The 25,900-nt window shown below is 33.1% G+C and overlaps 1 protein-coding gene across 2 annotated transcripts in view; it reads right to left on the bottom strand.

The window, feature by feature from the left end:
- The window catches only part of DIAPH3 (diaphanous related formin 3), a 571,929-nt gene that overhangs the window by 167,309 nt on the left and 378,720 nt on the right, over positions 1–25,900 (bottom strand). For both annotated transcript variants that reach the window (XM_061171200.1, XM_061171201.1), the window contains one exon: positions 12,877–13,012. In XM_061171200.1, the coding sequence (XP_061027183.1) occupies positions 12,877–13,012 (136 nt within the window). The remainder of the gene's footprint in view (positions 1–12,876; positions 13,013–25,900) is intronic.

The raw sequence follows: 25,900 nt of genomic DNA, 5'->3' as shown, positions 1-25,900 counted from the left end.
TGTTCAATCCCAGCAGATGATTTAGGAAACATCACTTCCTCAGACTGCAATGCTGGGCACAGTAAAGTGAAATGGGCAAATCAGTTAGAACACAGTATAACCCCAACCCCATGTTTCCTTGGACCAAGTTCCTTGAGCATCCCATGGAAAAGCTCTCCAAGGGCTGCAGTCTACAGGGAAGGTGAGCAACTTTAGGGTCTTTCTGCAGGGAGGAAAAGTGCTTCCAATGATCATAAATGATATTTTCATCTACCAAAGTTGAAATCAGAGGATAATGATAGAGGCACAGCAAAATGGTAGAATCATCTATTAAAACATTTAATAGATCTATTTATTCACTTACTAATATCTATCTAATAAAAATACTCCATGCAAACAGGAAATAGTGAGTGACTACTATCAAAAGTTGCCATGTTTTTTTGAGAGCTTAACATTGTTCCATTTAAAATAAATAATGGAGGGCAAAGAGAAAGAAAAGAAAGTACTTTTATTCATTCATGAAACCAACAGAAAATACCATCTAATTAGCATTGAGAATATCCACTGGAAACGAGATAATAACTGCAATTCAGCACGAACACAATCAATAGTTATAAAATATATCTGAAGTGCAATAGAAAAACCCCCTTTTTCTTAATTCTTAGCTTTTGAATAAAGAGAGTCCCTTTTGTTCACCAATCTTCTTGACTTTATGACATTTGAAGGCTATTCTGTAGTTAGCTTAAAAACAGGAACTGTTGCACATCTAGAAGGTTAGAACTAATGGCAAGCCAAAGAGTCAGAGTGGGAATGACTTTGGAGGGAAACTATCCAGCCTCCTAATGCAGTGATCCTTTACACAACCCTCTTGAAAGTTAGTGATGGAGCCTCTGACTCAACACTAATTTGACAAAAAATGTTTCCGCTTTGCAAGAGTTGCTGCATGAATACCACTAATAGTTTAAAAATGAACATTAAAAGGATTATATTACTAAAATTACTGTCACTTTTACCCATTAATGATAATTATTGGTGAAAGTGTTATGGTGACACAATTTACTCTAGCCAGTAATGTCTCCCAAGAGTTGCTTGTTCCAAAAACAGTCAGTCATCTGTTTTCTGTATTACACTAGTCTGTCAAATTCTTCCTGCCTTGGGGCATCCTCTCCTGTGTTAAGGCTGCCCTTGATGTTGACTTCGTTAATATTATGCTGCTTCTAATTTTCTTGAAGAACATTGGGTACCTGAGGAAGGAAGCTATTCAGGAAACAATATTTTAAAATCCTATCACAAAATAATGTCTAATTTCATCTAAACACTAATGCCTATTTATACCATTTTCAAGTAACACATAAATATTCAATTTCTCTGCTTAATTTTCCCAGTCTGCCCTAGGGTATACTTATTTATCATCAAAAGCCAAATACTATTGAGTTCCTCTTTTACTCAGCAAGATAATCACTTCAGACTTTGAGCAACCTTCATGACCAAGTTCAACACCACTGAATGGATTTCCTTCAACTTCAAGAATTTAATGTCAAAATGACCAAAAATAGGAAGAGAAAAGAGACAGCCTATTAATAAAGAAATAGAAAGCTGGCTCCCCCATGACCTTTTGACACATTGATATTTTCATCTCAAAAGATATACAAACAATAGCATAGAAATACTGGGGACAAAAGCTGGGATAAAAGGATAAGAGCACAATGGTTGTGCTAGGTTGGTTACTGGAACAATTGACAGCCCAGGCTCTTGCTAGCATTTCAAAAGTTCAACTGCACAACTTTCAATTTCAAATTAACAGAATCTAAAAGTCAGGTAATTTTCTGCTGTTGGAAATGTGTTGAAAGATTAAGTTTTCCCTAACAATTACCATGATTTTTGTCAATATTTTTACTCATTTAACTACTAGATCCTCGTTTTGCAACACAGATCAGCCATTTTGCAAATGCATGCTTTGGCTATAGGAAGATAAGAAAAAAGTTAACAGAACAATTTTTTTACTCTGTGTCATAAAACTCAAAAGAATAGTCTCCATAGATTATTTATATTAGGAGTTGGCAAACTTTTTCTGTAAAGGACCAGATAGCAAATATGGGACAAATGGTCTGTGTCCCAATTACTCAACTCTGTACTTGTAGCAAAAAGGTAGCCACAGACAATATGTAAAGAAATGAGTGTGTCTATTTTCCAACAAAACTTTATTTACAAAAAGAGGTGCAGGCTGATTTGGCTCAAGGGCTGTAGTTTGACCTACATTTTTACTTTACATATAAATAACAATATGCTCAACTGAACACAAAATGGAAGAGATGTCTTTCAGCCAGTTAAATATGTATCATTTGTTTGGCAAATCTTCTGAGTGCCTTCCATGGTATTTACTATGTGCACACAGTGTGCTAGGTCCTACGAGAAGAATGCATAAGGCCATATTCTTGAAAAATGCACAATCTATTAGAAGCACAAGACTAAAGCAAATAAAATGAGGATAACCAAATATTCTATACATAATTTATATGGCAAGACTATAATGGTTTATAAAAAATAGACTATTATCAAGAGCAAATATTAGGAGAAGACTTTTTGGAGAATGCAAGAATTGTTAAATCACATTTTGTTAGATTCAGTCAGTTAAGAATTAGAGAAAAGGTATTTATGGCAGAGAGAACATCAGAAATAAATTCAGAGAAGTAGGAATAACTATGCCAGAGGTACACTGGATAGTATAACCAGTTCAACAGAGACAGAGGACAGTCACTGAGAATTTCAAGTTCATGGTCTCTTATCTGTAACCTTTTCAGTCAGATATTTCAGAATTGAAGTTTTTCAGACTGTAGAAAGGTCAAAAATGTGTATACGCTGTAAAATCATAACACACCCAGAGCAACTTAGAGCAGCATCCTCTAATTAAAAATTTTATTATTTCTGCAGCATGAATATTCACATTTGATGGAACCTCTTATCAGTTCAGGTCAGATTTGGCATCAAATCAGTTTGGACACTAAAGTTACTTTAAAAATTTTGGTTTTCAGAGCATCCTGCATTTTTGAATTATAAAAGGGGATGTAGACATATTTAACTGCTTGAAGGACCTAAGCAATTCTGTTTTGGTTGCAATTTTGTCTGATTGGTTGCTATAGTTTTTTTGACTAGCATACACACACACACACACACACACACACAAACATATATACACACAAACACACACATACATACACATATATACATATATATAACAGTTGGAAAAAAGGTGAAATTTATACCATCCCTGGTACGTGTGTGTGTGTTTACAAAATGTTTAAAGGGAATACATTAGATTACAGAAACAAGATAAGTCTGTTAAAAGACAAAGAGATTTGTGATTATGCCTGAAATAAGACAACATTCAATGTCTATCTCTGAAATTGAAGAGAACAACTTCTCATCAAATACAAATAATAATTCCACTCAGAACTGACAATCTGACTTGGAAGGGCTCATGGTGACAACAATCCACTGGCTTGGAAAGTGTACACTGTGTAAATAACTACTGATTAGGGAGACAGTTATCTAAGGAGTACTCAGTGTTATACACAAAGAAGATGCTACTGTGATTGAGTCCTCAATTACAGTACAATAAGTGTAACTGATGTTATCAAAGTTATAGCATCTCCATATTGTAATAAGATCAAAAGTACTGATTGATATGATTTCTGCCTAGAATATAAACAGGGTGAATCTGGGCTTAGTAATAAAAAAAATTATGAATAAGTGATGTTAATATAAAGATTTCTTTGGTAAAATTCATAAAAGAAATCTGTGCTATACAATAAAGATTTAAATGATTTTCCCCCGATGATTGGCATTTAATCTCTCACTCCAAAACAAACCTAAACAACAAAAATTGGAGTCTATTTTCTACTTGGCATGTAGTTAATATTATATAATATTCATAAGAAGGGCAATGAAAATGGTTTTTAAATACTGGATGAGAAGTAAACCAATCAGTGTGAGGATGTACCATAATGATGTTTAACAAAGAACTACACACATAACTCAAAGTAAAAAAAAAAAAAAAGAATCAAGGTTTCAAGATATGTTGTGCTGGAGAAGTCTGAGAGCCTCCTCTCCTAATTTCTCTTCTCTGGGGCATTTTGGAAGGAGACAAAATGGTATGTGAGCCTTGCACATCTACACAGAGAAGCCATCTATGAGTGCACACAAAAGCTATTCTCTAGAGTTTCCACAAATTGAAGCTGTGTTTTCCAGTGAGAGACTCCTGCACACAAATGAAAACCTGTATAACTATTAGTGAGACTCTCTAGGAAAAGTCTCCCACCAGACACCCCTTGATACTATTCATGGGGTCTCAGTCTCTTAATACCATCAGAAAAAAAAAATGTCACATGGTAGAGATGGGGGTGGAGATGGGGTGTCTCAGGGCATTTGTGCTCCAGTAAAGCACACTAAGGTGTTTGTGCCCTTTCAAAAATACTATACTGCAAGTTCCCTGGGTCCTTAACTTCTAACCTGGGTCAAACAGTGAAAATACTGAAGATGTTTTCACCCCTTTCAGAGATGTTGAGCTCTGGGCCCAGAACTATTTAGACTATTGAAAAATCCCTCCTTCAAGAGGGGCAGGGTGGGACAGAAGACCTAAATAGACATTTCTCCAAAGAAGACATACAGATGGCTAAGAGGCATATGAAAAGATGCTCAACATCACTAATTATTAGAGAAATGCAAATCAAAACTATAATGAGGTATCACCTCACACTGGTCAGAATGGGCATCATCAGAAAATCTACAAACAACAAATGCTGGAGAGGGTTTGGAGAAAAGGGAACCCTCTTGCACTGTTGGTGAGAATGTAAATTGATACAGCCACTATGGAGGACAGTATGGAGGTTCTTTAAAAAGCTAAAAATAGAATTACCATATGACCCAGCAATCCCACTACTGGGCATATACCCAGAGAAAACCATAATTCAAAAAGACACATGTGCCCCAATGTTCACTGCAGCACTATTTACAATTGCCAGGTCATGGAAGCAACCTAAATGTCCATCGACAGACGAATGGATAAAGAATATGTGGTACATATATACAATGGAATATTACTCAGCCATAAAAAGGAACGAAATTGGGTCATTTGCAGAGACGTGGATGGACCTAGAGACTGTCATACAGAGTGAAGTAACTCAGAAAGAGAAAAACAAATATCTTATATTAACGCATATATGTGGAATCTAGAAAAATGGTACAGATGAACCAGTTTGCAAGGCAGAAATAGAGCCAAAGATATAGAGAACAAATGTATGGATGCAAAGGGGGGAAAGTGGGGTGAGGGTGGGGGGATAAATTGGGAGATTGGGATTGACATATATACACTAATATGTATACAATAGATAACTAATAAGAACCTACTATGTAAAAAAATAAATAAAATAAAATTCAAAAAAAATGATACAAAATCGAAACAGACTCACAGACTTCAAAAACAAACTATGGTTACCAAAGGGGAAATGTGGGGTGGGGGGAAGGATAAATTAGGAGTTTGGGATTAATATATACACACTACCATATATAAAATAGATAATCAACAAGGACCTACTGTATGGCACAGGGAGCTCTAGTCAATATTCTGTAATAACCTATATGGGAAAAGAATCTGAAAAATAATGGATATATGTATATGTATAACTGAATCACCTTGCTGTACACCTGAAACTAACACAACATTGTAAATCAACTATACTCCAATATAAAATAAAAATAAATAAAAATTAAACCTCTTGTAAATCAAGTATACTTCAATAAAAAAATTAAAAAGAAAAAGTGGGGCAGGGAGGTGCTAGTTCTAGGCATTGGGATATACAAATCTTTGGATAAGCAGAAGAATCAAAGTAGAATCTGAAGCATTTGGGAAACATTCCTAATTTGGCAATTCTCTCAAAACTTCCCAAGACAAAGGAAGAGGTTATCTAGTTTAAAACCATTGATATGGCACTAAAGAGATAGTTGTCCCTCTCACAGGTTTTCAGGGAAGACAATTCTCAACAAAGGTATACAATACATAGGTATAGTCTAGTGCCAGTCACCAATTACTAAAATTGTTTTGGTCCCTTTTTTCTGCATTATGGTTAAGTCATCAGTGGTAAAGGAATAACAGCACAATAGTTAGAAATAGGACTTCTGGGACTATCATATTAAGTGAAGTAAGTCAGATGGAGAGAGACAAATATATCACTTAGAGATGAAATCTAAAAAAATAATATAAATCAACTTATTTACAAAACAGAAACAAACTCACAGACATAGAAAACAAACTTATCGTTACCACAGGGGAAAGGAGAGGGGGAGGGATAAATTAGGATTATGGAACTAACAGCTACACACCACTATATATAAAATAGATAAATAATAAGGATTTACTGTATAGCACAGGGAACTATATTCAATATCTTGTATTAACCTATCATGAAAAAGAATCTAAAGCTGTACACCTGAAATAACACAATATTGTAAATTAACCATAGTTCAATTAAAAAAATTTAAAGAACTAAAAATAAAAACATGACCTCTGGTCAGAAAACATGAGTCTTGGCTTCACTGCTTGCTAAAACTGTGACCATGTACAAAAGGAATTAACTGACTCTTTGATAAAAATAGTCTTCTAAGATCACTGCAACTATTACATACAATAATGAACACATACAGAGCCTGGCAAATAATATGTGACACATAAAATGGTGGTGGTAGTGGTAATGATAGTAGTAGTAGTGGGTGTTGTTGCTTTTATTATTATTATTATTATAATAATAATAATTATTATTCCTTAAAAGATGAAGGTAAGAAAAGAGAAATAATCAATGCCAATGCAATCTAATTTATTTATTCTTCTAAGTAGAGAAATAATTAAAACTACTGTTTTATATGCATAAATGGCCAAAAGATGCTAAAAAACTGAAAGCACTACTCTATAAAACTAGAATATATGCAATTATGGAAAATAATCTAAGTTTTATGATATATGGAGAGGACAGGGTAATTGTCAAGCCTTTGAAAGCAAGTACACACATTAATTGCATAACTTTGAGACTGGCAGAGACATTCCCAAGTAGTATTTCTGTAATATGTATTTCCTCTAAAATGGAGGCCTAATTGCTTAGTTATTCTAAATTGCAGAATGGAAAACAAAGGAGCAGTTTTGGCCATGTGGGTAAACAACAGATTTCTGAAAGCTAATTATCTCTTTATTTAATAGACTGAAGTTGTACCAAATGAGACATTTAAGTCTAATAAATAATAAATTGTAACCTAAAGACTAAAATATAGAAGCTGCTCATATAGTTTTTATTGCTCCATTAAATAAGCTCTTATTTACCTCCTTCACAAAACATAATTATACAACATTGGGTCCATTTCAAGACCATTCTGATGTGCTATTTAAAAATTAAGTGAATCAACTTACATACTCAGGAAGTCTTAAAGCATAATATTTGAATTCTATTATCAAATGCCCTATTCGTTTCCATGATTAAGAAACAGAAGTGCAGCTTTGAAAAAGTTGAACATAATCACATAAAATCACTATTTGTCTTACTAGAAATGATCACACATAAGGATAGCTACGCACTTTAAATAAATTTCACTGTCTATACTTACCAATTTCTACATCAGATATTTAATACTTTCAGTATCTTCTAAATAAAAATAATTCAAACTTAAACATCAACCTCAGAGAATGTATTCAAAATTCAACCAATTAAACAAGGACATCATGAAAATGTAGTTAATTTGCTTGTTTGTTTAATGTAATACCAAATCATTCAACAGAAATATCCACAACTGCATATGTGAATATTTAAGGGACCTCCAGGCTCATCATTTTTAAAGAAAACAAAAATGAGACAAATGACCTTTTAATGCCATTACATAATACAAGATGCTGTGCTTCTTAGTTTTGCTGCTCAAAAGGATTTTTAATGCTTCATTTTTCTTCTTAGGGAAACAGCCCACTATCCCATGTTTATTTTCATTCTACTAACAAAAAAAATCCTGAAATCATAGTGATAATAAATAGTAGACTTGAAAATAGTTGCTTGCTGTCTTGCCAAGGGCAAGTAGCAATTTATGATGGATAAGAAAGAGCAGGGATTGAATTTACTCTACTGCTTCGGGTGATGGTACAAAAATTTGTACGTCTGTGAAAAAACAGTTCTTATTTGTATGGTGAAAATGCTAAAGTCATGAAAATATATGGAAGGAAGCTTCCTGTGGGTTTAGGGTAGGGTTATGTGAAGATTTTTCCCTTCTCTATCATTCAGGAGTATGTGTTCTACATACAGGAATAAGAAAAAACAAGAAGTTCCTGGTCCAGAGAGGTGACAAAACACTACTATAAATTCAACAATTTGCCCTTCTACATTGTTTTGAAGAAAGCCAGGGCAACAACTTCTACAAAGATTAGAGCAATACTATATTCTGTATGAAAATATAACACCCAGAAAGAAAAATAATATAAAGTTTTAGCTGATCCTCACAATAAGATGTTTAAAAACTTCACACTATTAGCATATATAGCATAGTAAATATACATGAGCCTGGTTATCCTATCAGTTTATAAGGAGTTTTATAACCAATAGTTTAAATGAATAAGTCTGATATACATTAATATTCTCTTTAGTTCTGAAGACCAAATTTCATCTCCAGCACACACCGACACAGCCAGTCTCTATTTTCATCTCATTATCCTGTCTTACTTTACTTCTCATAGCTTTTTATAATCTGAAATTATCTTACATATGTGGTTGTCTGATTCACTCATTATAATTTTAAACTTCATCACAGCAGAAACCTTATTTATCCTTATTTATCACTGCAATCACAGCATATAGGAAAAAAAAAACTGTTGATGAATAAAAGAAACAAAAGTGGCCTAGCTATTAATTTTTTCTATACCAATAAAATAATAATGGAAGACCACAGCAATTATATTTTTCATAATAATACAATGTATTGACAAAAAGCATGTTCTACATCTAATATGGAAAGAAAAAGGTGACTTCATATTCGTACTATTTTTAAAACAGTACTATTTTTAAATATGAAAAAAGGTATCAACAAATAAGTAATAATATATTTGATTCTTATATGACTTACTTGGCTATAACAACTACATTAATACTGAGACTGAATATTTTGTTTTTCTATGCTAATAATCATGTTATGGTTAAAGGAAAATTAAAGACCATTCAGAATAATCATCATTTACTGGGATTTTAGAAGAGGTCTTTTACTTTGGTGAGAAAATTATATATTTAGGTGCTATGAAATTTGGGATATAGCCCTAAATTCTTTAAAATTCTACAGTCTACAGGAAAATAATTCAAAGTTGATTTCCAAAATTTTCAAAAGAACTGCATCATAGCTTTCTATTGTATCAAATGCTGTATGATCTTTTATCAAATGATTGATTAAATCTATTAAAATATTCACATAATATATAGTATTAAATTATTTATTTAATATTGTTTATATAAATCAATGTTAGCCAGACTATCCTTTGAAGAATACTCTCCCGGAAAATGTCAAAATGTATGGTACATATGGACCTCAGCATATAAAGGCTTTGGGAGCTCCCATCAAGTGAGAGCCTTACATTTATTTGAAACCCATCTACGATAATTTCCAGACCATGTTTGGGAAGAGATAGTATAGAAAAATTTCATAAAATAATCCAATAGGTCGAATAAGATGAGCTCCAATTTACAAAAGATGTAATAGAAAACTTTCCTTAAATTTATTTGAAAAATCAAAAATATTCAAATTTATTTTAATAATTAAGAATAGAAAAGTAACAACCTCAACATAAAATTACCTATCTGAAAACAACATAAACCAGCTATTAGCCATAATTGATCATCAAATTTTAGAACAGTTTTGATAGAATTCAGAAACAGACCCTAGTATATTAAAAATTATACATCAAATATATGAATGACTAAGAAAGAATTACAAATAAATGGAGCAGAATAGTATTATGAATAACTTAAACTAAAAAAAGATTGAAGCAGAATATGAAATTGCTGAAGGGATGATTTTCTAAACCTAAAGATGATAGAAAAAAAATCACGAAAACAAAGATTATAATAAAACATTACATAAAAAGAAACACATGTCAAGATATAAAAATAAAAAGCCAAATTGAGAAAATCTATTTAAAAGGTAAATATTGATGCATAATAAGCTAACACATAAATCAATTAGGAAAAAGACTAAGACAACACAATTCACCAAGGAGGATATACAAATGCACCATGAACACTTGAAAAAATGTCAAGATTCAGTAATATTCAAAGAAATGCAAGTGAAGATAATAAAATACAACTTTTTAATCTATTAAATTAACAAAAACCTTAAAAAATGAGAATACTCAACTAAGACACATTCATAAACTAAACGTTAAAAGTTGGTGAAATTAGAATAATACTTCTGGAAATCAATTTGGTAACGTTAACCAAAAGTCTTAAAAATATTTACCCTTTTCTATTCCATATTCTAATAATTAAAAACATTTTCAATTAGTTATGCATAAATAAATATCACACTGAAAAGTTGGAAATAACTATTGTTCTATGACCTCACATTGACTAATGCGACATGGTATATCCAGTGGAGGCAACGACATAGATATTACAAATTAAAAATTAAAAATCACAAGTTACATAACACATGAAACATTCAGGAAGTTCAGCAAGGTAATGTGAGACACTAAACTCACATTGTTAAAAGGTACAAGCTTTTAAAACTGAAGGAAAAATGTGTCAAAATATTAACAGTGATTCTTTGGATTATGGATAATGGTCTTTGATCCACTACTTTTTAGGTGATTTTCTATAACATGAAAATATTATTTTCAAATTGGAAAATAAAATAAACTTAGTTATTTTTAAAAATGGAAACTTCCTTCAGGAGAAATAGAAAATTAAATGAAAACATTATTAAGATTACATTGGATGTGAGGTTTCATTAAAATTTTTGCTTCCTGTCAGGTTTCAACTTTCCAGACTGATTGCTAAAAAGGCTCTGTGTGACAGACCCTTAGGTAAAACCCACAAACAGTACACAGCCAATCTGCCATCAAGTAACTCATCTAGATGACTTGTTAACCAACACTAAATGAGCTAATGTTCAAATATCAGAATGTCTGGTAAATTAGGCAGTAATACATTATTTTAAAAAGGTATCCAGAAGTTTCTTTTAAAAATCAGTGCTAAGTTTTCCTGATCTCCATTTTGTTAACACTTTAAGATATTTCTGAGAACACTTCCTGAATTTCAAATGTACTCCTGTGAACAAGAAATTGTGCTTGGATAATTTTTTCCCCTAGAAGAAACATGTACAATACATTAAGCTACTCATCTTGCTTTATTAAAGATAAAATATGTCTGTAAAAGTGAAAGTAAAGAAGGCAAAAAAGGCATCTCGGTTTACCCCAGGGAAACCTTAGGTGAATTTGCAGCCCTGAGTTGTAAACTATGGTAATTGAGCAGTGAAGTTGATGGATTTTAATTAAAGTCTTCTGCAATCCTTAGTGGCTTGGAGGTGGAAGAGACAGAATTTTGAGGGGGTAAAAATATAACTACAATTTACTTAATTCTTTTGCTTCTAACTTAGTGGTAACTTTTAGCTTTAGAAAATATACATATACGTCTCTGTAAAACAGTAGTTTTTCTACTTTTTCTTTTAAATTTTTTCCAAGAACGTTTTAATAAAGAAAATTTCAGGGACTGCCCTGGTGGCGCAGTGGATAAGAATCCACCTGCCAATACAGGTGACACAGGTTCGATCCCTGGTCCAGGAAGATCCCACATGCCGCACAGCAACTAAGCCAGTGTGCCACAACTACTCAGCCTGCGCTCTACAGCCCGTGAGCCACAACTACTGAGCTCATGTATCACAACTACTGAAGCCCGCGTGCCTAGAGCCCGTGCTCCGCAACAAGAGAAGCCACCGCACCGCAATGAAGAGTAGCCCCCGCTCGCGGCAACTAGAGAAAGCCTGTGCGCAGCAACAAAGACCCAACGCAGCCAAAAATAAATAAACAAAATAAATAAATTTTTTTAAAAAACAGAAAATTTCAAAATACAAAAGTAGAGAAAATGGTATAGTGAACACACCCTACCCTCCAAGTACCCATCACCCAACTTTACCAAGTATTATTTATAGCCAATCTTGTGTCATCTATACACCTGCCTACTTTCCAGTCATGCTAGGCTATTTTGACTGAAATCCCAGATATAATATCTTTTCATCTGTAAAATTTCAGTACGAGTCTCTAAAAGAGACTTTAAAACATATTCACAACAATGTTGTCATGTTTACAAGAAAAAATAAAGTATTCAAATTTTTCAGACTACTTTTTTCTACATTTGTTTGGATTGGAGTATATATAAGTTTCATTTATTACAATTAGTCGATATGTCTCTAAGTCTCTTTTAATCAGTAAGTTTCCCCTCCATCATATTTTCCCCTTCCTTAAGAGTATTTTTTTAAAGAAAACAGGTTACTTGTCCCAAAGAATTTCCCACAGTTTCCTATAGTTAATTTATTCACTGACAAATTATTGCAGATTGGTTATTTAAGTAGTAGCCAAAGAACTGCTAATATAATGGAACTACAACAGTACACCAGAGGACCAAAATCACCTATGACCAATGTCAGAATGAAAACACTACTTGTTAGTAAACTAAAGTGGGGAAAGCCCATAAAAGAAAGAATTGCTCTACTGTTTAGCTATACAAATAAGCGATCATGTCTTCCCTTTTCACAGAAGTATATTAAACTGCTGATAAAGTAACCCATATTAATCTTGGTGTACACAGTATAAATAGCAAATTTGATAGTACTCACCAGTCTTCATTTCTAAAAGGCGTTTTTTCTTTTGTTGGCGTTCAAGTCTTTCCTTCTCTGCCAATTCTTTGGCTATCCTGGCACGTTTTTCTTTTTCCTCTGCTTCTCTTTTTTTGAAATTCTCCTTCATTGCTTGCTATTACAAACAAATTTTGGAAAATGATCAATATTAACCACAGTGATTCCACAAAGAAAATGGAAAATTATTAATCTGTAGAATTGTGATTAAATGTCCTTTAAGTAATGGCTACTTCTTATATTAGTAACACAATCTTTTAAAATATTAGCACATGAACCTTTGTTAAATGTGTTATGTATGTAAAAATACAACTGTTATGTTTAAAGCACCTGCATGTTAGTGAAATCAACTAAGAGAAGGAAGACAGAAACTAAAGATAAAAGAAAATTTAATTTACAAATCAAAACCATTTTCCTATACATACTTCCAAAAGAGTGTCTAGGAAATGTATTAGTCTCCCATACCTCCTCTGCTAAGTAAACTATTGAGTACAAGAAAAATAATCACGGAAGAAATGATAGAAAAGAGCTGAAATTTTGTAATGGCTACCTTATATTACAAACCATTGTTTAACAATTTCTTTCATACAGAGAGAAGTGTCATAAGGATGACTAAAGAAATATTTGGCATTTCAAAGTCAGGCCCTCTGACTGTTCATCAAAACCAATAACGACATGTGAACCATAAGAAGATCTCAATAGATATGTGATTAGTTACTTTCTTATTTTTTAAAGTTTTATGCAAATCAAGAAATGCCACTCATCTGGCATCTGTGGGAATTAGCAGGTAATCATAGATTTTTCAAAGTGCCAACAAACAGCATGGCATCATATTACACTCTCCTGTGGAGACCATATTCTCAGTACCAATGAATCCAAACAGGTTATCTAATTGCTAGTTTATCACTAATAGAATTAAGTAGAAGAGTATATAATTAAACTTTAACAAGTAGGTGGCATGTTATTTTGGGGGGAGGCTTTAATTTCTTCTTTTTCTCTTTACCCTAGGGATAATGCAAGTTCTTCATTAGAAATAAAATAAAGTTTAGTATTATTGATCAAAACAATAAAAGGAAAATTGCAAAGAAAAAAGGAGGAACAAAAAGCACAGAAAGAGGGAATATTAGACTCATCCATCCATCCATCCATGCAATAAACATTTACTGAGAGACTGAATAGTAAATGGTACTAACCTAAAGACTTGGGAAATAGAGATATAGTTCTAAAACAAGTTTACATTCTGTGTGATAGGGTGGGACAGGAGGCAAAGACAGACGATAGGGCTTCCCTGGTGGCACAATGGTTGAGAATCTGCCTGCTAATGCACGGGACACGGGTTCGAGCCCTGGTCTGGGAAGATCCCACATGCCACGGAGCAACTGGGCCCGTGAGCCACAACTACTGAGCCTGCGCATCTGGAGCTTGTGCTCCGCAACAAGAGAGGCCGCAATAGTGAGAGGCCCGCGCACCGCGATGAAGAGCGGCCCCCGCTTGCCGCAACTAGAGAAAGTCCTTGCACAGAAACGAAGACCCAACACAGCCAAAAATAAATAAATAAATAAATAAATAATAAAAATAAAGGAATTCCTTTAAAAAAAAAAAAGACAGACGATAAACAATTAAAATATTTAATAAATATAGTACTACAAAAAAAATTAAAAGAATGATGTGATAGAATGCCTGGACAGTTAACTTACATTAGGTGGTCAGAAAAGGCCTCCCTCTCTGATTTGATGCAAGCTCAAAGTCAAGGAGCTACCCAGATAATGATCTGGGAAAAAACAAATGCAAAGGCTGTTGGTGGGTTGGAGAGAGAAGAAAGAGGCCAGTATGGTGGTGTTAGATAAGGTCAGAAGATATGCTGGGGCCTGATCATTTAGGATCTTCTAGAACAAGATAGGGGGGTTAGAGTTTCCTTCGAGGAAGGAGGAAACAACTAAAGACTTTCAAGTAAGAGAGTGCAAAACTAAGTACTCTAAGATACAAGTACTAATGAAGCACCTTTGTTCCAAACTATCTTTTCAAAGATATTTATATAATGAACACTCTTGGAAGATAGAGGTAGTGTCTACCTCTTAAGGAAATGGATTTGTTTACTGTCCAGTATGATAAACTGGGGCAAAGGTCAAATAGTCTTACTAATTCTGAAAAAAGATTGGGTTCCCTAAATTCAGGATTTCCTTTGAGTAATACAAAGCACTATGTGTGTAGGTATTAAACCCAGCCCTCTTCACATTGCCCTGTGGGAACCTGAGATCAGGAATCTACGAAATTATTTACTCTAGCTATGACTAGTGCTGTAATAGACCATTCTTCATTTCTGACCCCATGGTCTTTTGTCTTTACCAACATCTACGAAACTATGGAAATCATGAAACTTTGATAAATTCTCAGACTCTTCACAGTTCATGATATATAGTAACACTAAATATTATTGCTAAGCTATGAAATACCAGCGGCAATAATACATATTTTAATATGCAATCCCTCCTTTTCTCAAAATGGAATCTGCATCCTCCATTCTGGCTCAGAATGATTGTGTGCTTGTTCACTACAATGAAAGTAACAGGCAGAAGCAAGACTTGAAAGCTATCTACAGTTTATATTTTTTCCACCATGTGGCTTCATATTGATGCAACATACGTTAAGCACCAGCTATAAGACGACGACTGCTAAAAAGCCAACATAAGTTAGGAAAAGAGAAGGCAACCTATAAGATGGACAACCACGAATAAATGGACAAATTCTTAGAAAGGTAGAATTTTCCAAGACTGAAGCAGGAAGAATTAGAAAATATAAGCAGACCTACCACGAGTAATGAAATTGAAACCGTAATTAAAAATCTTCCAACAAACAAAAGTCCAGGACCAGATGGCTTCACAGGCGAATTCTATCAAACTTTTAGAGAAGACCTAACACCGATCCTTCTCAAACTCTTTTGAAAAATTGCAGATGGAGAAACACTCCCAAATTCATTTTACAAAGCCACCATCACTCTGATACCAAAACCAGAAAAAGAAATCACAAAAAACGAAAATTATAGACCAATATCACTGATGAACACAGATGCAAAAATCCTGAACAACATACTAGCAAACAGAATCCAACAGCACATTAAAAGGATCATACACCATGATCAAGTGGGATTTATCCCAGGGATGCAAGGATTCTTCAATATACGAAAATCAATCAATGTGATATACCACATTAACAAATTAAGGAATAAAAACCGTATGATTATCTCAATAGATGCAGAAAAAGCTTTTGACAAATTCAACACCCATTTACGATAAAAACTCTCCAGAAAGTGGGCATAGAGGGAACCTACCTCAACATAATAAAGGCCATATATGACAAACCCACAATAAGCATCATACTCAATGGTGAAAAACTGAAAGCATTTTCACTAAGATCAGGAAGAAGACAAGGATGTCCACTCTCGCCACTATTATTCAACATAGTTTTGGAAGTTCTAGCAACAGCAATCAGAGAAGGAAAAGAAATAAAAGGAATACAAATTGGAAAAGAAGAAGTAAGACTATCACTGTTTGCCGATGGCATGATATTATACATAGAAAATCCTAAAGATGCCACCAGAAAACTACTAGAACTAATCAATGAATTTGGTAAGGTTGCAGGATACTAAATTAATGCACAAAATCTCTGGCATTCCTATACACCAACAACGAAAAATCAGAAAGTGAAATTAAGGAAACACTCCCATTTACCATTGCAACAAAAAGAATACAATATCTAGGAATAAACCTGCCTAAGGAGGTGAAAGACTTGTACTCAGAAAACTATAAAACACTGATGAAAGAAATAAAAGATGACAAAAACAGATGGAGAAATATACCATGTTCTTGGACTGGAACAATCAGTATTGTGAAAATGACTATACTACCCAAAACAATCTAAAGATTCAATGCACTCCCTAACAAACTACCAATGGAATTCTTCACAGAATTAGAACAAAAAATTTTACAGTTCATATGCAAACACAAAAGACCCCGAATAGCCAAAGCAATCTTGAGAACGAAAAATGGAGCTGGAGGAATCAGGCTCCCCAACTTCAAACTATACCACAAAGCTACAGTAATACAGTATGGTACTGGTACAAAAACAGAAATATAGATCAGTGGTACAGCATAGAATGCCCAGAGATAAACCCACGCACATATGGGCACCTAATCTATGACAAAGGAGGCAAGAAAATACAATGGAGAAAAGACAGCCTCTTCAATAAGTGGTGCTGGGAAAACTGGACAGCTACATGTAAAAGAATGAAATTAGAACACTCCCTAACACCATACACAAAAATAAACTCCAAATGGATTAAAGACTTAAATGTAAACTCCAAATGGATTAAAGACTTAAATGTAAGACCAGACACTATAAAACTCTTAGAGGGAAACATAGGAAAAACACTCTTTGACATAAACCACAGCAAGATCTTTTTAACCCACCTCCTAGAGTAACAGAAATAAAAAGAAAAATAAACATATGGGACTTAATTAAACTTAAAATCTTTTGCACAGCAAAGGAAAACATAAAAAAGACAACCCTCAGAATGGGAGAAAATACTTGTAAATGAAATAATAGACAAATGATTAATCTCCAAAATATACAAATAGCTCATGGAGCTCAATATCAAAAAAACAAACAATCCAGTTAAAAAATGGGCGGAAGACCTAAACATACATTTCACCAAGGAAGACATACAGATGGCCAAGAGGCACATGAAAAGATGTTCAACATCACTAATTATTAGAGAAATGCAAATCAAAACTACAATGAGGTATCAACCCACGCCGGTCAGAATGGCCATTATCAAAAAATCTAGAAACAATAAATGTTGGAAAGGGTGCGGTGAAAAGGGAACCCTCTTGCACTGTTGGTGGGAATGTAAATTGATACAACCACTATGGAAAACATTATGGAGGTTCCTTAAAAAACTAAAAATAGAACTACCATATGACCCACCAATCCCAGTACTGGGCACATATCCTGAGAAAACCATAATTCAAAAAGTGACATATACCACAATGTTCACTGAATCACTATTTACAATAGCCAGGACATGGAAGCAACCTAAGTGTCCATCGACAGATGAATGGATAATGAAGATGTGGCATATATATATACAAGGGAATATTACTCAGCCATAAAAAGAAATGAAACTGAGTTATTTGTACTGAGGTGGATGGACCTAGAGTCTGCCATACAGAGTGAAGTAAGTCAGAGAGAGAAAAACAAATACCGTATGCTAACACATATATATGGAATCTAAAAAACAAACAAACAAACAAACAAAAAACACATGGTATTGATGAACCTAGTTGCAAGGCAGCAATAAAGAGGTAGACATAGAAAAGGGACTTGAGGACACGGGGTGGGAGGGTGAAGCTGCAGCAAAGTGAGAGTAGCACAGACATATATACACTACCGAATGGAAAATAGTTGGCTCGTGGGAAGCAGCAGCATAGCACAGGGAGATAGGCTCGGCTGGCTCGGTGCTTTGCGATGACCTAGAGGGTGAGATAGGGAGGAGGGGAGGGAGGCTTAAGAGGGAGGGGATATGGGGACATGTATATGCATATGGCTGATTCGCTTTGTTGTGCAACAGAAACTAACACAGTATTGTGAAGCAATTATACTCCAATAAAGATCTATTAAAAAGAAAAGAAAAGAAGTGTGGTCTCACAGACAAGTGTGTATATCTGTATGTGTGTGTGCATGTGCACCCGTGTATGTATGTATAAGGGAGATAGGAAAGGAAAGGTGGATTGTGGAGGACAAAGGATAGGCAAATATTGGGGAATCAAAGCTTATTTCTTGTTTGAGGGAAATGAGTAAGAGGAACGGGTAATAGATAAAAAATATATCATGTAGCTTATTTTTCAAACTTATTAAAGCATACAATTTCCAGATGTGAATTTTCTACTTTAATGACTGGATGCATTTCAATGAGAACATTGAATAGATCACCTATTGCCAGATATAAGTGCCACACCCTTTTAGTATTCCATTGGGCAATAAAAAGTCAAATTTACTTCTTAGGATCTATAAAAATAATGTTTACCTTTAGAAATAAGGTCTGAAGTAGTTCTTAAAGCTATTCTGTTTTATGGAAAATGCACTATAGAGTCTCATTTAAAAGCCTATCTCATTGAAAACGTATCTTATTCGAACATTATAACTATTAGAAGAATTTTAGCTGGAAAAATACCAACAGACAGCACAGAAATAGGCAGTTAGTCTGAAAATACTATCTCAGTTCAAATAGTAATTTGGAGTTTTCTTTTATCCTAAATTTTGAGAAGTAAAAGCAGCCTAAAACAGAAATTTTAGAAAAGCTGCATTACTCTAGATATAATTGCCTCTTAGTTACTTCAATTCTAAAATTTGAAGCCAGAAAGGAAAGTTAAGGGTGAGCCATATACATAGTTAGCTATAAGACAACAATTTCTTTTTTAATCAACTTATTCTTGACCTGGTTTTCCATATAGTCAGTTGGTCAGTAAATTGCACTGCCACTAACTACTTTCACCTATGTAATGCCAAAACAAATTCTTTGAGTGCTTGCAGAACTTCCAGACACAGCCTGGTACATGCTCTTGTCTGAAAGATCTATGGGCTTACCAGTCTAGAGGATTTTAAAACGTCAGTCACATTTTGACTGTTCACTTCAAAGGCATAACCAATAATTAACCTGGGTTCCCAAGGCTCATGTGATTTTTATGGTAATAGAAGATTCTAAAATATCTCTAAAAAATACAAAGGTATATTAATAAACGTACATACAAAAATATATAGATATATGTTAACAAATATACGTGTGTCTGTATGTGTTCATGTGTGTGTATTTTGGAAGAAAATAAAATACACCAGTTCACAGTTGTTTTCCTCCTATAGTTTGTTTTCTGCATAACTAAATGTAATAACAAGAACTTTCCCACAACTAGTTTAAATATACATTATAGCATTATACAACACATTTTCTCTCAGAGAAAGCAAAATAACCCAAAGCCAGTAAATTTAAATGAATGTGTGTATGTGTATGTATGTAAAATTTAGAAGTCTTGCAGAGTATAATCCTCCATAAATCGTGGCTATTATCATAAATGTTATCTTTGAGTTTTTTTATATTTGCATTATCCTTTATTGTAAACTTCTATGACTTGCTTTTTTCACTCTACGTTACATTTCTAAGATTCATCCATATTTTTATGTATAAACTGTGTTTCATTATTTATTCTCCTATCAGTGGGATTTGGGTTTTTTCCAATTTGGGGCTATGATGAACCATGCAGTTACAAACATTTTTGTATGTTTCCCTGTGTATATGTGTAAGAGTTTTTTCTAATGGCAGGTCTCATTGGTTCTTAGATCTGTTTAGAAATTGTTGACAAATACTCTTTAAGTGAAAGAGAACTGAACACTTTAGAACATAAGCAGTGAGGATAAGTATTGCTTGTTTTTGTTCAAAAAATATATAAATATAAGAGTGCTGGGTCCCATTATAAAATATTATTTTACAATGTGGGTTAGGGTCAAATAGTTTGAAAGCCACTGCTTTCTAGGATAGGAGCACAACTGATGAATGAAAGGAGAGGGTTGTCTTCAGTCTCACTAGGTGATGTGAAAGTGTTTTCAAAGTGGTTGAGCCAAAGTACACCCCCACCATCAGTATATAACCATAGCCTACATACTCACCAAGACTGTTATCATCAGTTTTTACCTATATGGCAGGTATATAATAGTATCACATCATACTTTTAACCTGTATATCTATGGTTATTAATTTAAGTATTTTCTCACATGTTTATAAAATATTTGTATTTCCTATTCTATGAAATGCCTATTCCTATCTCTTATCCACTATTCCATTAGGTTATCATTTTCTTAATGACTGTAGTTCTTTAAATATTTTGGATACTAATCTTTTGTTAGCTTTATGCTTTTTAATTATATCCTGGATTGTAAATGTCATTGTACTTCATGTATGTTGTCTTGCAGTAAACAGAAGTTCTCAAATTTATGTAGTAGTCAAAAATCTCTTTTCCCTTATTGTTGATACCTTTAATATATTATTTAAGAAATCCTTCCCTACATCAAAGACAACAATATTCCTCCATATTTTCTTCTTAAAATTTTAAATGATGTTCACATTTCAGTACCTACTTTATTTAACTGGGATCAACATTTGTGAATACAGTTGTGAATAAAATGAGCTGGGAATCCGATTTAATTTTTTCATATGAAAAATGAGTTGACCCATAACAATTTCACAAGTAGCCTATCCTTTCCCCCACTGATCTACAAAGTCATCTCTTCTGGATTTCAAGTGTCCATATACATGTTGATGTTTTGGGGCTGTTTTAGTACATTTGATCAATGTATCCATGTTTGCACCAATAACACTGTCTTAATTATGATAGCTTATATCTTCTTTTTCTTCTTCCTTTTCTTCCTTAGAAATGACTGCACTATCCTTGGGCCTTTGCTTTGTCATCTATATTTCAGAATAGACTTATTAAGCGTTTTGAAAAAGCTTATTAGGATTTTGAACAGAATTGCTGATTCTGTAGATTAATTGAGAATTGATATCTTTATATCAATATCTTTATATCAATATTGAATCTTTCTATTTATGAACATGATGTGGCTCTCCATTATGTTTCATTTTAAAAGTCTATTGAACAAAACTTAGAATTTACCCCATTCAGGTCTTGGACATCTTTTGTTAGATTTACTGTCTGTATCTTCTCTTCCTATTTCTTATAAATTATGTATTTTTTTTAAATTATGATTTTTCAATATTTTGTAACTAATGTGTAAAAATGTAGTTGATTCTATACATACCATAGATAAAATTTCTTATTTTTAATAATTTTCCTGTAGGTTCATTTTTGCATTATTCCTATGAATTATTCCTATGAATAATGCAAAAAGGAACCTACAGGAAAATTATTAAAATTATTGAAAATAAGAAATACATAATGGATGATTAGTTTCTTCCTTTTCAGTTTTTAGACTTTTCATTCTTGTCTTATTGTACTGTACTAGCTAAAAGTTAAATTTCCATTATTAGGTAAAGATGGTTCCCTTTGTCCTACATTTCATATTGAGGGATAGAGGGTTCAACCAGTTTATTGTTCTTGTTTTAAAATCTGAACAAGGGTTGAATTTTATCAAATGTTTTCTCAATCTATTGAAACTCTTAATGTAGTGACATGGATATTCTAATTCTAAACCACACTTCCATTTCTGAGATAAGCTCAACTTGGACATGAAGAATTTACCTTTTTGAACATTTGGTCATAATTTTTTTTTACACTCTGTTAGTTTGGAATAATCGTTTAATTAAAATTTAGGAAAACTCAGTTGTAAAACTTTCTGGGCCAAGTATTTAATTTGTTGGAAGATTTGAAGTCATTAAATTAAAAATTAGTCATAGACCTATTAAAGCTTTCTATTTCTTTTAAAGTCAATTTCAATATGTAATTTTTTTCCTAGGAACTTATCCATTTTATCGACCTTTCCAATTCTGGCCTACAAATTTTTACAGTATGCTCTTTTTTTTAGTATCTTCTATATCTATAGTTATATTCCTTCTTACATTCTCAATATTGTTTCTCTTTTTTCTTGATTAATCTCTTCAGAAATTTATCTAATTAACTTGTCTTATCAAAATAAGAATATTTTGGTTCTTAAAAATTCTCTAAAGTCATTTTTTCCCCTTCACTTCCTTCCTTCTTTTTTTTCTGGATTGTATAATTGTTTTTAAATTTCTGAAGTCAGATGTTTACCTTATTAACTTTGTCTTTCTGATTTTTTAATATAAAGACTTAGGGTATAAATTTCTTTACACCACTATTATGTTGGCCCACAAATTCTGATGTATTTTCAGTACTTTCAGGTCTGTCTTTTTCTATGATTTCTTCCTTGATACATGAATTATTTAGTATGTTTTTAGAATTTTTTTAAAAGGTTTTAAAAGGTCACCCTTTTTAAATTTTATTTCTAACTTCATGTTATTGTGGTCAATGAATAAACCTGAAACTTACAAATTTATTAAGATTTGTTTCACAATCTCTAGTATGTGATTAACTTGATAAAAGGTCTACCTGTGATTGAGAAGAATATGTGTTCTTTAATTGCTGGGTTGGGTTCTATACACATGTATCAAATCAAATCTATTAATTGAATTCTTTAAAGCTCCCATATCTTTAGCAATATTTTTATGCTTGACTCATCAATAAGTTAGAGAACTTTGTTGAAGTTTTCTAATATAATGCTATCTGTCAACTTATTCCTATAGTTTGTCATAATTTACATGTTTATTTTGATGACGTTATAATGCACATGCAAATTTTTGAATCGTATCTTTCTGGTGAATTAAGCTTTTTATCATGAAATAATATTCCCTTAAGTCTATTTTATCTGTTATTAACATAGTTTCCCTTTTTCTTTTAATTAATATTTGCCTTGTATTTCATTAACTGTTTTGTTACTTCAAACTTTTCCGTATCCTTGGGTTATTGGTTAGTTTCGTATAAACAGCATAAGACTATATTTTGGTTTTTGTCCAACCTTATGGTCTTTTAAAATGTTATTATAATTTGTAAAATATTTGTGTCCACAACTTACATTATTTCTTCTATTTGTCCTGTTTAATCTATCCTCCTTTTACATGCAGTTTTTGTCTGTTTGTTTTACTTCATATGTCTTTCTTAGTCCATTTCTCACCCTATAGTTTGGAACTTATACTATTTTTTACTGACTATACTTGTAATTTTAATATACAAATTAATGATGTTTAAAGTTAATTGATATCTTGACCTCCCTTCCTCCCCTTTGAACAATACAGAGAATATAAAATACCTGAACTCCAAATATCTCATTCAATTTACTTAACAATTTGTCCAATAGTTAAGCTCTGTCTCCCCTTCTCTGCAAAACAAGCTACACATTGTTTTATTGTATACTTCATTTCTATACATTTAGTTTCATGGTAGGTATGCCTTCTTGTCTCTCAAATTTTCCTTTAAATAAAAATTCTGCTTCTTTAAATGCATCCTTTAGAGCAGGGGTGAGCAAACTACAGTACTTGGTCAGCCACCTATTTTTGTAAATGGAGTTTTATTGGAACATAGCTGCACCCATTCATTTACCTACTGACCATGGCTGATTTTGCATGGCTATAGTAGAGCTGAGTAGTTGCAACAGAGGCTGCATATATTTAATATCTGGCCCATTGAAAAGTCTGCCAATTTCTGCTTTAGAATGTCTTTTAACAAAGGGATATTCACAGAAAACACCTTTATTATCTGTTTATCTGAAATTAGTTTAATTTTGCCCTTGTTCTATAAAGAGCTTATGCTGAATACCCCAAATTAAGAGAACAGTAATTTTTTTTCAACACTTGAAAATATCTCACTGTCTTCTATTTTCCCTTTTTGCTAATGAGAAGTCATCTGCATCTAATTGTTGCATTAGTGATTGTATCTTTCTCTTTGGCTGCTTTTAAGATTTTGTCTTTTAGTGTTCTACAGTTTCATCACAATATTTTTTAAGTGAATTTCATTTTATTCATCTGGCTTGGTATATGTTGTACTTCCTATTCTACGGATTCTTGATCTGGAAAACTCACAGCCATCATTCTGAATATTGTCTTTCATTCATTCCTTCGAGTCTATCTTTCTGAGACTCTCATGGTACAAGGAGTAGCCCTTCTCACCCTGTCCTCCATGTTTCTTAACATGTCTTTTACACTTCTAATCTTATTGTCTCCCTGGATTGCATTGGACAATTTCTTTAGATCTATTGTCTAATTCGCCATTTCTTTCTTCAGCTGAATGTAGTCTGCTGTTTAATACATGTTTAATTTCAACCATCATGCTTCCATTTCCTTAAATTCTATCTTAATTCTTTTTCAAACCTACTTCATCATTTTTGGTAATTTCCTGTTTCTTTCTCTCTCTTTAATCTCATCTGTTATTTACTTCAACATCACAAATTGTTATGCAATATCTAGAGTCTTGGGGGTTTATATCTACTGTTCTATCATGATCATTTCATCATACAACGCCTTGTTTCTTTGTGTGTTTGTTGATTGCGATTAAGTGCTCTTATTTGAATAAACTTAATTTGCAAGAATCTAGAGGATCAAAATTGTAATTGCCTCTTGCACAGAGTTTTTAATTTGCTTCTGTAAATAAGCAGGTATCATTTGTAACCTGTATAAGTTTAATTTCCTTTTGTCCTAGGCTTGGCATATAAATCTTACGCAGTGTACCTAACCTGCATTTAGCCCTGGTCTTAATCTTGGCATCCCAGGGCAAGCCTGGTTTTCCCCCTTGTGTATCTATGTTATGTTCAACATGTAAGTTTCAGTTTTGTCCTTTTCTCTTTAACCCTTTTTACCCTCAGAGATCTCCCTTGTTTTCACAAAAAACAGCCATGTTTTAAAATGCTTTGTTGTATTGTAGTGGAATGGACCTTTAAGAATCCATGTGAACAGATCAATGGAACAGGATAGAAAGCCCAGAGATAAACCCACGCACATATGGTCACCTTATCTTTGAAAAAGGAGGCAAGAATATACAATGGAGAAAAGACAGCCTCTTCAATACGTGGTGCTGGGAAAACTGGACAGCTACATGTAAAAGAATGAAATTAGAACACTCCCTGACACCATACACAAAAATAAACTGTAAATGGATTAAAGACCTAAATGTAAGGCCAGACACATTTTTTTAGAGGAAAACACAGGCAGAACACTCTATGACATAAATCACTTCAAGATCCTTTGTGACCCACCTCCTAGAGAAATGGAAAAAAAAACAAAAATAAACAAATGGGACCGAATGAAACTTAAAAGCTTTTGCACAGCAAAGGAAACAATGAACAAGATGAAAAGACAACCCTCAGAATGGGAGAAAATATTTGCAAATGAAGCAACTAACAAAGGATTAATCTCCAAAATATACAAGCAGCTCAT

Source organism: Eubalaena glacialis, chromosome 16 (assembly GCF_028564815.1).
Source record: "Eubalaena glacialis isolate mEubGla1 chromosome 16, mEubGla1.1.hap2.+ XY, whole genome shotgun sequence".
NCBI lineage: Eukaryota > Metazoa > Chordata > Mammalia > Artiodactyla > Balaenidae > Eubalaena > Eubalaena glacialis.
This window is presented reverse-complemented; position numbering and strand designations above follow the sequence as displayed.